The 14,543-nt window shown below is 38.0% G+C and overlaps 1 protein-coding gene across 3 annotated transcripts in view; it reads left to right on the top strand.

Moving 5' to 3' along the window:
- The window catches only part of itgb5 (integrin, beta 5), a 136,300-nt gene that overhangs the window by 96,032 nt on the left and 25,725 nt on the right, over window positions 1-14,543 (top strand). For all 3 annotated transcript variants that reach the window (XM_043693954.1, XM_043693953.1, XM_043693955.1), the window contains 2 exons: window positions 10,602-10,824; window positions 14,073-14,173. In XM_043693954.1, the coding sequence (XP_043549889.1) occupies window positions 10,602-10,824; window positions 14,073-14,173 (324 nt within the window). The remainder of the gene's footprint in view (window positions 1-10,601; window positions 10,825-14,072; window positions 14,174-14,543) is intronic.

Genomic DNA, 14,543 nt, shown 5'->3' with positions numbered 1-14,543 from the left:
CAGTGATACTCACATCCTGTGAATGAATAAAAACTTGTTTTTTTTACTGTTGAGATCCTGTTGTAACTAACACAGTCTTAGCAATTGCATCAGTTTGGCAATCCATAAATAGATAACTAAATGCATACTTGAACATGTAAACTTCCAAGTTCCGCAGACATTGAGTTGCAGGAAGGAAAATGATTTATGTAAAGAATAAAAAAAATTAGTTAGAATTGTTCTAAATATATGAAAAGTTGTTTTTGAAGCACAATGTAACGTGTGCCAAATCATTCATTTATGTTTTGAGTATTCATTTTTCATACCAATAGCAAGATCATCTCCATGCCAAGTTTTGACTTTGCCAACCCAATCTGCTTACCATCTGTGTGCAGTGAATGCTCCTTCCTTAGCTCTCCTATTGGATATTGCACCACACCATAAGGGAAGAAAAACAAACCATATTGCCTCTTGGAAGCATGCTGTTTCCCAGCCAAACCACAGTGGAGCAGAGGCGTCAGAAGTCAGAAGCTGTGAATTTGAAATGCAACATTCATCTCTCACTGGAGAGGAAGTCCCATCTTGATTTTGACCAGTATGATTAGCCATAAGCACCAACTGCTCGGTAGTGGTGAATAGCCATGAAAGAGGACAGCATGGATTCTCTAGTGAGGCAAAGCTAGAGTACTCAGTTGGGGAGGATTTTGAAAGTTCATGGAGTGGTGAGGTTGAGGTTTTCAGAGCAGATAGTTGGGAAGGAATGGGAGGGTATGTTCAATGCACAAAGGGCACCCTTGAAATTAGTAACCTCCTTAATTCCTGCTGTTTTATAAACACAAACAGCTTATCCACTCCCACCAAGCTACCCACGTCGACCATACTTTGGCATGGGTAGCACATTATCAGGATCAGTTGAGCTTTTAACAGGCAATTTCAGAAATGCATAGGAAGGTGGTGGGTTAACCACCCAGCCTAATGACATGACAGCCTACCAAAAGCACACCTCAAGAGGGCACATAATCTCCAGCCTGTGGTTAATTGTTAAATCTTCAGTCCCCAATATCCGTTAGACATTTCCAAGAGGATAATTTGTGATATTATTTAGTCAATTTATGCCACAAATAGCTGAATATCAAATTTGGATTTTCTGACCGTACTATTCGGTAGTTTAGCTAGAAGGTGCATTTTATTAAAATGCGAAGAGTTGGACTAATGCTTCCTGCTGAATCCAAGCAAATTACTTGTCAACTAAGTTGAAAATTTGTTTCTGAAACAGTAAGAAAGGAAACAAGAGAAATTGAGACAATTTAAATAGCTTGTCTGATAATTGAAAATAAAGGACAAGTGGCAAAGTGGATTATTACACAGTTTACATTCACACTTGAGACCTAGGCTTTAATTCATTAATGAAATTAAAATCTCCTGTTCCTGTTTGACGTCAGTTTAGAATATCATAACTCAATTCCTTTTGGGTTTTTGGTCCATTACATGTGTTACAATCTGGCCACAATTCCACACAGCCAGGTTTTGAACTCAGTGCAATTTATCAACATATATTTTTCTTAAAAGCCAATTTAAGATCACAATCTCAATATATTAAAGCATAGAATCCCTTTTAATTTTGAACAGTGTGATTAGATCATCCCTTCTCTCTAAATTCGAAGGAATGTCGACCAATCTGCCCTCTTAATTTATCCCTTCAAATCCTGATAACTTTCTGATAAAGTCAGTCAGCATTTTTACTTGCTGAACAGGTTTGTCAAGACCCATCAACTAGAGAATGAATTTTTAATCCGTATACCTTGCTCCATTCCTAACACCCCATTGCAAGAAAACAACCAATTCTGAACTCTCGTTTTTGCTAATAATCTCTTATGTGAAATTTCACCAGTTGACCTCTGGAAGTCCTTCAAGATAATTTCTATGAATGATTTCTCTGTCTGCTGTACAAAGGTCAGATATGATCCACGCTTCAGAAATGTGTGCCGACTATTTGATTAACTGCAAATTGTTTGAGTGCTCATTCTCTCTAACTCTAACTCTAATGATAGATCCCAGTAACTTCCCACACTTAGAGGCTTGTAGTTACCTGGCCTTTTCTAAGTATTTTTTTAAACGATGGAGCGCCAGTTATAATTTTTCAACAAAGACACAACTCTGAATCTGGAGACTTCAAAAATATCTCTCAACTTTTCTGCTGGCATGGAAATCAATAGGTCCTGGTGATTTGACTAAAGTTCCATTATTTTCTCCATTTCCATGGGTTTACTTACATGAAATTCTTCTCCCTAACTTATTTTAGCTTATTTGTACTAATGGTATTCACCCTGTATCCCCACTGTGAAAATTGATGCAAAGTACTAATTTTACAAATTTATTCTTTCCTCATTATGTATCATTTATGCGAGTGCATCTACTTTTGATGGGTCCAGGTTCCCATTTTCACCATTTCACTTTCAGTATATTTGTAAAAGATTTGTTGCTCTCCTTGATAAGTCGAAAGTGTTAGTTTTCATTTAGCTCTCCCAATTGGGAATGAATGAGAAGTAGTAGATTATGTTGAATGACATGCTCAAGACAGTTATAGATATTTTCTGACTAACTTATTCAGATATATTTTTACTCATCTCTTGAGCAAGTGGGTCTTAAACCTGGGCCTCCTAGCTCAGAGGTAGAGACACTACCACTATGCCTGAAGAGTGTGTTGGTGACTTTCTGCCCAGTTTCGAACCATTGACCTTTTGTATGGATATTACAGCATTTCAATCCAGTTATAAAGATGTTGATTTCTTCCAATTTGGATAGTTGAGTGAATTTTAAAATAGTATGTTCAGTCTTTGTTGCAATTTGGTGATTTGGCAGCTGTTCTAAAACTGTTGTATGCAGTTGCACTGGAGTTCACAAAGTTAATGAGACATCTGCTGAAGAAATAGGAATCATGGGATCTATGACAATATCAAGAACAGTCTGAAGACAAACTGCAGTCAGCTGAGTATAATTCCACATAAGTGTCTTGATTCTGTTTTTTTTAAAGCCTCCATCTCTAACTCAGTCATTGAGAACATGTTTTTACTATATCTTAATTATCATGTGTCTGAAAGAAACAAGTACAAATCTAGTCTTCTACACAAATAAGCTTTGCAGTAAGACAGTCCAACTTTAAGCTAATGTAACATTGTAGCAATTTTATCAAAAGGTACAAAATATATTTCCACTCTTTGCTCTCTGAATTCAGGTGTGAAATGAATATTCCTCGCCAAATGAAAATCAGCAGTTAAGTCTAACTCATTATGAAAATTTTTCAACATGCCCTGTTTGTACAATCAAAACTTTTCTGTCAAGTTCAGATTTCCCTTTTACTTTCTTGTTCAAGTTATGCTTTTTCTTTTGGAATTCTAGTACAAACTTTCACGTTTCAGAATCCTGCCAAGTTGGGAGCTACTGTTGTGTTAACAATACTCCAGTCCTTAGTTCAGGGTTAAACAGGGTTGAGTTGTCATTGTGTCCAGGGTGCAGGTGGAACTGGCAGTGAGAGCACAAAGCTTTTGGTGGGGACCAAAGGCAACAATTTGTTAAAGAATATAAAGGATAGTTTAAAGCACTGGAGAAAAGATTAAGGAAAACTAACACTGAGCAAGAAAAGAAAAGTTAGCAGGGTAGCCATCAGCTTGGATGAGTAGAGGTTTCTTTTCAGACTTTTGAGATTGAGGCATGTAGTTCCTTAAATTAATTAGTAAATGTTAGAATTTAGATTCCATTCTTTATCAGTTTTACAATAGTGTGGGCTTTCCAACTTTTCTTTCAGGAAAGGAGCAGTCTGCATTTTAAGTCACTAGTAAATTCCAAAGAGCAGAAAGCTGCTGTTTTCATTTCAGTAAATCTTTGCCTTTTTATTCAGTGAACGTGCAAAACTATCTGGCACATTATAATTAAATTTTTAGATAAGGGAGTAAATTTACTGTGCTGACATCTTGGTGCTGATCCTTTTAGGTAATACAGTGTAATTTTGCGATTTAGTTTCAAAACTGCTAGTTTGAAACTGTGTGCTGATTTTGTTCACCTAGGGAATGCATTTGGCAAATCTAGTTTTGAGAAAGGAAGTTGCTGCTGTTTGGGATTTGGGTAAGTTTATATTTTGAGCTATATCTGAATCAGATAATGGCTAAAACCCATTCCATTTTAACCGTATTATTTACCATTACTTGCAGAAGCAGATGCAGTTTGTAAGCTAGAGGAGTATTTATTTAACTGTCATTTATTTACAAACATTTTATTTCACAGAAAAGCTTGCAGTTACTCAAATAATTAGATTCTTTCCTGCCATGACTAAATTTGCCAATTGCTGTCAGAGATCTGATTTTTGAGGTAATGTACCTAATGGTTTTGATGGCTGTGCAGAGTAGAGTTGCTGCACTAGTAATCCAGAGCCCCAGGCAAATCCTACTACAGTTGTGAAATTTGAACTCAATAATACCTGGAATCAAAATCAAGCTTAAATGGTGATTATGTAACCATTGTTAAAAACCCATCGGTTCACTAGCACAGTTTTGGGAAGGAAATATGCCAGCCTTCCCTGGTCTGGCCTACATGTGACATCAGACCTACAACAATGTAACTGACTCTTAACTGCCCTATGAAATGACCAAGCAAATCATTCAGTTGTATCAAAATTACTACAAAGTCTGAAAAAAGCAAATGATACTGGATAGGGCACCCAGCATCAACCTAGGATCCAAAGACTACTACAAATGTGTTCGACCCCACAAAGAGTTCCTTACTAACATCTGTTGGCTTGTGTCAAATTTGAGAGCTGTCCCCAGATGAGTCAAACAACAGACTAATACAGTCACATTCTCAGGGCAGAATCTTCCCAGCCCCTGAATGACTTAGTCATTGGTGAGAAAGTTGGGAGAATCACATGAGATCAGCAGTGAGGAACTTTCCACTATTGAGACCAAAATATCAAACTTTACAGACAAATATTGAATGGTGAGACAGTCATTTTGAAAAATCATTAGGCAGATGTACTGAGGGGTGGCATGATTACTATGGGTGGGTAACTTCAATGAACCTCACCAGGCGTGGCTCAGTCACATTTCTAATGATTAATCAGGCAAAATTCCTCAAGGACGTAACTACAAGACTGGATCTGCAAAGATTGTCATCATGATTAGGGAGGGAATTCCAAGATTTTGACATAACAGTTCAGAAATTGATGCATTTCCATGTCAAGATGTTATGGCATGACTGAGAGAGGAACATGCAGATAATATTCCCATGCACCTGCTGCTTTTGTTTCTCTAGGTTGTAGAGAATTTGAATTTGGAAGGTACTGTGAACAGGGCTGGGAGAGCACAGCTCTCCTATTGCAAAATATTGGGCCACAGGCATCAGAGTTCATTGAGGTCAATAAATCGCTGGTCCAGATTGAGCAGCCAAAGCAATATAGCTGAAAGATTAGCTTTAAAGAAATTGGAACTTCCAGGCTTCCAATTCTGAGACTATTTTTTCTAAAGTCTCTCTTTTGGGTCAGTTTCATAGAAAGTTGCAAATCTGCAACTGCTGTCCTCCTGGCAGCTTTGTGGTTCCGCTTATTGCTATTTCAGAAGCCTGCCAGAAAACTATGATGGTGCCTGAAGGTCAATAGTAGCAGTTTCTACTTGCAGACTCACATCAACTGTCTCACAAGTGCTCTTAGTTGAAAATCTGACCAGAAAATGTTAAGTGAGATCGTTGGAATAATTTTAGATACAATTGGATGCTCTGTGGGGAAAACAGTGAGAGTCATTTAAGGTTTACTACCACAAAACTAAATACTGTTAAGCTTCTCCATATTTTTCTTTGAATGTATCTCGACATTAATAAATAGCAGTCTTAATTTTTTTAATGTTTTAAAGTAGGGAAATTCTGATGACATGCTGTGTTGACGATCCAAACGCTTGGAAATTTTAACCCTCATCAAAATAAATGCAAGAAACTAAAAAACAGCAATGATATAAAACAGAGTATGGACTCACTGTCCAGTGAGTCACCAGTGTTGCAAGTGTCAGAATAGATAGAATCTTTATTGCCACTGAGAGATTTCATAAAGCTTGCTACATCATCCCATACTGCTTAAAATCTATCAAAGGGCAGCTACACTGTGAGACTAAAATTTATTTTAGTGGGAGTTTTCTTGATTGTCCATTGTAACTTTTGCAAAGAAAATCTATTGAAATTAACAAGCAAAGCTCAAAAGCTCTTTACCACAAAGGGACTTCATTAAAATACGTACTTTAAAGGTGCTTCTCTCAGGATATTGTCTTCATTCTCTCTTTTTTTTGCTATTGATGTTTACTTATATTTTTCAACTTAATTTGCCTTTTTTTTCCCTCACATTTCGAACCTTTGGGCCTCCCACAGGCAGGAGTTCTCACTCCAGGCACCACCACAGCTGAAGCCAACACCTGCCACTCCGCTCTGGCTTCTCCAAGATGTCAGAAGATAAAGCGAAGAAAGGAGGGAGAGAGAGATAAGGCGGGTCTTCAGCTGTGACATGACAGTGCCTGAAGTGGGGACTCCTGACTGCAGTATGCGGTTGTTGCTGCTGCACCCAGAGCAGGGACTTCCTGAGACCCTGGACACCTTGCAGAGACCTTGAATTTGTGTATAGAAGCTGAACTTTTATTTATGTAATTTGTTATTTTTGCAACTCAAAATTGCGCCAGATTGTAGCGACAAAACACTTTTCACTGCATCTTTCTAGTCATATTTGACAATAAGTAATTCATAAATAACCCAGAACTCATAGATATGCTGTTCACATTTATCTTATGTAAATGCAATGCAATATCTTACATGGAAATTGTGGGAATAAGCTTTAAATTTACAGCGTACAACATACAGTGTGGAGTTTGCACATTCTCCCCGTGTCTGCGTGGGTTTCCTCCGGGTGCTCCGGTTTCCTCCCACAGTCCAAAGATGTGCAGGTCAGGTGAATTGGCCATGCTAAATTGCCCGTAGTGTTAGGTAAGGGGTAAATGTAGGGGTATGGGTGGGTTGCGCTTCGGCGGGGCGGTGTGGACTTGTTGGGCTGAAGGGCCTGTTTCCACACTGTAAGTAATCTAATCTAATAATCATTCAAAATATGCTGGGCTAGATGACCTTTGGCATCCAAGCTGCAACCATATCTGGACTTCTGTTTATATTGTCATCTTTAGAAATTTTATTGTTATCAAACTTTATGGGGTGAAATTGCCAGGACAAGAGTCTGTACTGGGCTCACAGTGACACAGTAATTTGTTTTGTAGTGCACACATTTCCCAAGTGTCTTTCCCATTGATCTTGTTCTTTTGTTTGATTATCTTTTTTTTCCCACTTCATTATTATGATTTTATTGAGGTATTGAAATATTATGATAAAATTGTGTTACATAATGGATATATAATACATATTATTGTTAGAAGTGGCAATTAGCAGAATCTTCAGATTTGCTTAGCAAGGAAGCACATACATTTGTGAACCATTCTTTATATTCTGGCCTCTTAAAAGCTGTATTGTACAAAGACACCTGAGGGCTCCAAGACCTGTCACTGTCAATGAAAACTTATGTTGTTTATTCCTTCCATTTGTTTCTTTGGAGATCTTTGATCTTTCTACCCAGTGACATTACTGACAAAATAAACTTCAGTTACAAAAGTTGTATGGAATAATTATTTTGAATAATATCATGCATGCAGGCTGTTTTCTTTTACTTCTACAAAATGGAAAAGGTTGTGTGAAGTTTATCTGAGATGTAAATATTTGACATTTTCCACAAATATGAATGAATTTGCAGCATATGTACATAATGACAGCAATGTGTAGAATCTATTAATGAGCATTGAAGCATTTGCCAAAATCAATGTTTCCCATCTGCACTTTGTTATAAATAATAAATGGGATATCTTCCTGTCAAATTAACAATTACATGATGCTGTTTAAATTTAGTTGGAACTCTGGTTTGTTTAATGGCTGTCTGGTTTGCTTACACCAAGGACCATCTGCATGAGCAGCAATATTTCCTATATAGTAACAAATATTTATTTTTAAAAATCTGTAATACAGTTTTAATGAAACAATATATAGAGTGACAGAAATAAACTTTTAAATCAAAACAGAACTATTGTAATTCTGAAATATTTGTTTAATATTAAGTACATGTTCAATCAGCAATCATCATTGCTATTATTGTTTAGGTTGTGTATAACAGTCATGGTGGAATCACCTATAGGGTTCCTGCACCATGACATTGCATTATACAATTGCAGCTTTTATTATTGCTGCTTACGTACTTGATGTTCATAAGCAGATACAAATAATGGTCATTATCATTTTACCTTAATTTTTTGGTAAATTGATTAGTGAATATTGTAAGCAAGGAAAGAAATAAGTTGCATAATTGACAGGGTGGATAATAAATGGGGATTGGAGCAAATGGATAAGGGGCCTGGGAACTGGGAAAAGTACTAGAATTATGACACTTGGCCTGACCTTGCCTGTCAAAGAGTCTTGGCAAGTTACTGCAGTACATGTTGTAAACATGATACACTGCTACCACTTTGCACTGGTGGTGCAGGGGATGAATGTTAAAGCTGATGGATGGGTTGTCAATTACGTTGTTACAAAGTTGTTTCATCTCAAAAGAGTTGCTGGTATTCTTACTTGAAGTAGGCAACTTTGGAAGCCTTAAGCATCATGCCATGAATGCTGTCAACCTGAAATAAGCAGCAGAAAATGCTGGAAATGCTCAGCATGTCAGGTGCAGGTAAGGAATGTAATTTCTCCATCCCTGGATGTGGCAAGAAGTGTGATGAGTAAGGGAGATGAGGCGAGTTTGATCTGCAGAAAAGCTTACCCATCCTTGCCACCTCTGCTGGAGTCCATGGGATGCTTTTTTTTGTCAGAAATTAACCGTCTTAAGCCATTCAAGGGCCTCAACTCATTACCTTCCTAATTAGCTGTCTTCCTGAAAGTGAGAAAGGTAGTTGATTATGGGATACCGAGACAAACTCCTTGCCCTGTTGAAGGTAGTACTTCCAGTGCCACAATCTGGGGACAATCAGAAGTATGGATGGGAGGCAAGGCGGTGGTCTCTGAAAGCAGCCCCTTTCCCGTACCTCTGGCACTAATCTTTCCCTGTGATCCCATCTTGCAATAAGAAGAAAGAAAAGCTTCTCACTGCTGGTTCCTCCCTGAGGCCTCCGATTTGATCCAGTGGACTCTAGGCACCTGAAACTATATTCTCGAGGTCCGTGATAGAGTGAGCATTCTGCCCTCTCTCGCTCGTCTGTTCTTAAGTTGCTTTGCAGGTGGTCCAGTGAGTTATCTCACTGACAGAGGTGCTTAGTTGCCTCCTACCACGTTTGCCCCACATATTGAAGAAAAATGGAAGATCACACCCAATATTTCAGGTCATTGATTCTTTTAACAAAAGGTTATTGACCCAAAATGCTAACTGAGTTTCTGTCTCCAAAGATGCTACATTCTCTGTTTTAGTGGTACGTGTGCTACCTGCAGACATAGGCTGATTCCAGGCAAATTTTCAAGGCTCATATTAGTTAATAAATTTTCAAAGATGTCCCGTGAGATTACCATCTATGCAATCACCATCTCTGCAGCTACTTCCTTTAATATCCTACGGTGCATCCCATTAGGTCCAGGGAATTTTTCAGTCTTTAACCCCATTAGTTTCCCTAGCACTTTGTCTCAAGTAATAGATTAACTAATTGCTCTCCTTTTGTCCCTTTTTAAATATTTAATAGTTTTGGCATGCTATTAGTGTCTTCTACTTTGAAGGCTGATGCAAAGTAGGTTCCCTATTACATAGGAGAAAGTGAGGACTACAAATCCTGGAGATCAGAGCAAATTTTTTTTTTCTCCCTACTATTACATCCCTACTTCTTCATTCAGTATGGTGTCTGTGTTCACTTTGGCTCCTCACTTCCTTTTAACAGGTAAATATGTTCCTGCTGATCTTCTTGATATTACTTGCAAGTTTACTGTCAAAGTTTATTTTCTCCCTGTTTATTATGTTTTTGGTTATCTTTTGTTGATTTTTGAAACTTTCACAACCCTTTAGCTTACCTCTAATTTTTTCCTATGAATAACTTTCTCTGGTATGATCATTTTATGCTGTTTGTTTAGATACAAGTGTTGCCGCCTAGTAATAGAGAATCATCCCAAAAGTTAGTGGCTGAAGATAGGGCTATGTGCTGTGCACTATGCCTTTATAGCAGCTTTTTATATTTCTTAGCAGCAGCACTATGTCTCTAGTTGTTTAGGCAAAGCCACCTCATGAGGTCTGTGGGGAATTCTAACTTGCATAATATCCTGCTGTTACAGTTGTTAAAATTTGCGTGATATTCTGAAAAAAGTAAAATATTTATATAATAATTATAATTTATTTGAATACAAATTTATCATAAACCTCCTTCAGATAGGTTTTCTCTCAACTTCAAGATTAGTTTTGAACATGTGCATGCCCATTCTCCAGTGACTACAAAAGTAGCTATAAAATTTGTGACGTGTCAAATTTGACTCATTCTATCTAATGGGTTATTATCAATGGGGTACAATATTTCATTCTGACTTCCTCCTCTCAGGGCATGGAGACTGTCATTGTGGTGAATGCAAGTGTCATGCCAGCTGGATTGGAGACAACTGCAATTGTTCGACAGAAATGGACTCGTGCCTGTCAGATGATGGGCAAATGTGTAGCGGTAGAGGAAACTGTGCATGTGGCCGATGTTCATGCACTGAACCTGGAGCATTTGGGGATACCTGTGAGAAGTGCCCAACCTGCCCTGATGCCTGTGGCATGAAAAGGTATGAAGAAAACCCCTTCAGTCTGTTTAGTCAAATGTGTGAAATCATCACCTGTGCTGTAGTCAAAAGATTGTTTGATTTGAACACATTTTATAAGTGGAAAGGTCTACCTATAACTGGTTAATCCAATTTAGGCAAATATTACTTTTTGCTTCACAATCATGGTTTACATTTTGATAATGTAAACGTGTGCTTCACTTAAATCAATTCATAGAAATGGTAGGTATTAAAATCAAAGTGTTCCATGGAGCCTATGTTAATCTGACATTGAGATACATGGTGTTATGTGTTACTGAGCTTTACAAAACTGTAAATTTACTTTTGATTACTAGTTTGTGCTTAACTTGCTGACTGAACTCAGCAGAGCAGTAGTTGGGGATAGTAGAATGGGTTGCGGGGTGAGCTGTGAGGGGGTGGCTACAACACCTTCATTTAATGAGTAAGAGTGAATTCAACTAGTCAACCTTGACAGCAAATTATCCCTAAAATTGTGTACAATCATGTTTTGCTAAGTTGGCTCTTCTTAGCTACATATTTTCAGACTCTCAGTCAAGACCCAACATGAAGAAAAACCATGTAGGCAGAGTATTGAGGGGTTACAGGTTGCTTTTAAAGGGAGTGCAGCAAAGATTCATGGGATGGCAGGAGGAGAGATTGAGATGAATGGGATTGTATTCACTGGAGTTTAGAACAATGAGGGAGTTTCATAGAAAACTAAAATTCTAACAGAGCTAGACAGGTTATATGCAGGAAGGGTGTTCCTGAAGGTGGGAGAGCCTAGAACCAGGGTAATAGTTCAAAGATAAGGGGTAAACCGTGGAGTTCATTACCACAGACAGTGGTTGAGGATGAACATTGTCTTTTCAAGGAGGTAGATATTACTGTTGTGGTGAAGGGGATTAAAGGATATGGGGGAGGGTGGGATTAGGGCATTTAGTTCGATGATCAGCTATGATCATAATGAATGGTAGAGAAGGCTTGAGAGGTCAAATTACCTACTCTTGCTTCAATCTTCATGCTTTGAAATACATAGAAATATAGAAGGAAGAAAAGAAAATTGCAAAAGAAAGTGTATTCATTTTGAGTTGCTCACCAATGTTACTGTAAGAAATGGTTCAGTGATGCCTCGTGGCATATATCTCTTGCTGAAACACTGCTGAGAAATGTGAAACAATCCATTCATCACAAGCATTCTGAAATGTGCTCAGCCTCGAAAGAAAGAGCAGCATTCTTGAAAGGAATTCCATGCATGTATCTTAAGAGAAGCATGCAAAATTATAAATTAGCTTACCTCCCTAAACTGTCCTTTGGTCTGCTGTCCAGACTTGTTCCTACCACTTCTAAAGGCCTGGAGCCTCACACTAGAGTGAAACTTGATAAGTCATAATCAGCACGGAGAGCAGCACGATTCGATCTGAGGCATTTGCAGTCTGACCCATCAATTGTGTATGATCGCTGCACTGCTTTAATTTGGAGTAGCTTGAAGTATAATTTTGAAAAGAGTGCCTCGAGGGTGACATTGATTGATATTTAAAGTCTTTTAGCAGGTGTATTCATTTCACAACTATGTGCATGAAAAATATTCTGGGAAAGCATTGGCCTCCAACTCTTCTAGCAGAGTTCAGAATAGTTCAACATAAGTTTCAACTTTGTGCATTGGCTAGAAGGTTCACCACACCAATTGACCCTCGTAAGTCATGTCCAAAGAATGAGAGTGGCTTCTCTTTCAGTTTTGCTCATTATATATTAATTACAGTAATATCTTTTTAAAGATGTTGAATAACTACTATAACTGTAGGGGCTCTCAGCTGTCAGAAATTTGGTGGAAGCCCATTTACATCAGTATAATTCTTCCCAGGCAACTGAGGTAGGAAGAAAATGCCAGCCTTGCCAGCTTTTCATAAAATAAAAATTAGATTTGCCTCAGCTGTCAGATAATTGCGCCTTCAATTTTAAGATTACACCTTCAGCTACATGCATTTCAGAGCAAGTATAAAAACAAACCAAGCTGATATAAATATCTCTAAAGCCCACCTTGGTTATTGAGGTCTGAACTAATCACAAAAAAATTCCCAAGCACAGGGCAACAAATTTCAGTTAATGAAACTAAGTACATCAGTGTGTGGTCAGTGGAAAGGTGTAGTTGAATGGAGAAACTGAAGTTTGAATAACTAGTTTCCTATTTGTGTGTGCCATCTCTTACTTTTTCTGCATGCCTTTGCATATTATTTCTATTCAAGTAATCATCCAATGCCCTCTTGAATTTCTCAGTTGAATCTGCCTCCACCAGACTTGCAAGAAGTGCATTCCATACCTGAACTACTTTGTTCATTTTGAAAATCAGTTTAAATCTTTGCCCTCTCATTCTTGTTTCTTGTACAAGCGGGACCAATAATATGAATTAATGTAAACATTATTAATATACACCACTTGAATATGTTATTTCACATTCTTATAAAGATATGGATCTCTTCATGAAATTTTCTACACATGCACTCATGCAAAGACCAATATGTAGTCATGTTGTAGGTGGGCTGGGATATTGTCAAAGACTAAAGCTTTTGAAAATTGCAAACCTGACCATAGTCATCCAGTACTTGGTTTTGATGGAAACTGAACAAGTGGTGGAATCCAATCATGCCAACAGTTAATGAGGTTGGCAGCCTCTGATTTAACTTGGCCAGTTTTCCAAGGTTTGTTGAATTCTGGCAGCTTCAGGGAGGTGGTGTGTATATTTATGGCGCTGTTTGCAGACCAAAGAGAGCTGAAGTGATTTTCCTCTGTCTAACACCCCACCCAAGATAAACCCCACAACTAGGAATCAGAGCCCCTCAGGATTGGTAATCTAACCTCCCAGCACTTCCACCCTGCTCATGCAGTCTGCAAACTACCGGTAAGTTCTCCATGAACATTTGGAAGTTAAACATTCAGTTAAGTTGACATCTAGATGGGGAATCTGTCAGAGGGAAAAGATGCTTGCTCTAGATTCCAAAAATCTGGCCTTTACAACCCACCCTTGTTAATATCCAAGTTTTGACTGTACTCAATCGATGTTTGATACCTGTGTTCTCACCTTCATGAGAAATATTGATGAGTTTTATGGCTTACACCCATAGGAGTTGCTTCTGTATACAATTAGATGGCTAGCATCGAATACAGTCCTTCATTAAGGTGTCTCTGATGGCAGAGTGCCTTTATTTTTCTTGTGAAAATCAAAAATAATAAATCCATGTCACTGTTTGTTGCAGGGAGTGTATAGAATGTAGATTGTTTAATTCTGGGAGGCTGGCTGACAATCAGACTTGTCAAAAGCTCTGCAAAGATGAGATCCTGACTGTGGATGTCCTCAGTAAGTGAATACTTTTCTTGCTTTGCTTTAAAATTAGAATAGATAATTACTGTGATGACTTAGCAATGACTAAACCTAGTCAGTGATTATAAAGTGGTTCTCAAAATTTGGATTATTTCGAAAAATCAAAACATTGCTTGCTCAGGATGTCACTTTGAAAGATTTGCTTGGTGGAAGGTAACTGTCATTTCTAAAAATTGTTCTCAATATTTAGATATTTTTTGATAATTTGTTGCAAATACAGTGGTTCTGTAGTGATTGGAACCAGGTGGACCTTGTTGACTACGAGATCTCTGGGAATGTTAACCTGGGCTAATCAGGAAACCTTTGGAAAGCCAATATAAACAGGAGATTGAGAATCTCTTCAGTT

The sequence above is a fragment of the Chiloscyllium plagiosum genome, chromosome 7 (genome assembly GCF_004010195.1).
Source record: "Chiloscyllium plagiosum isolate BGI_BamShark_2017 chromosome 7, ASM401019v2, whole genome shotgun sequence".
Classification (NCBI taxonomy): Eukaryota; Metazoa; Chordata; class Chondrichthyes; order Orectolobiformes; family Hemiscylliidae; genus Chiloscyllium; species Chiloscyllium plagiosum.
This window is presented reverse-complemented; position numbering and strand designations above follow the sequence as displayed.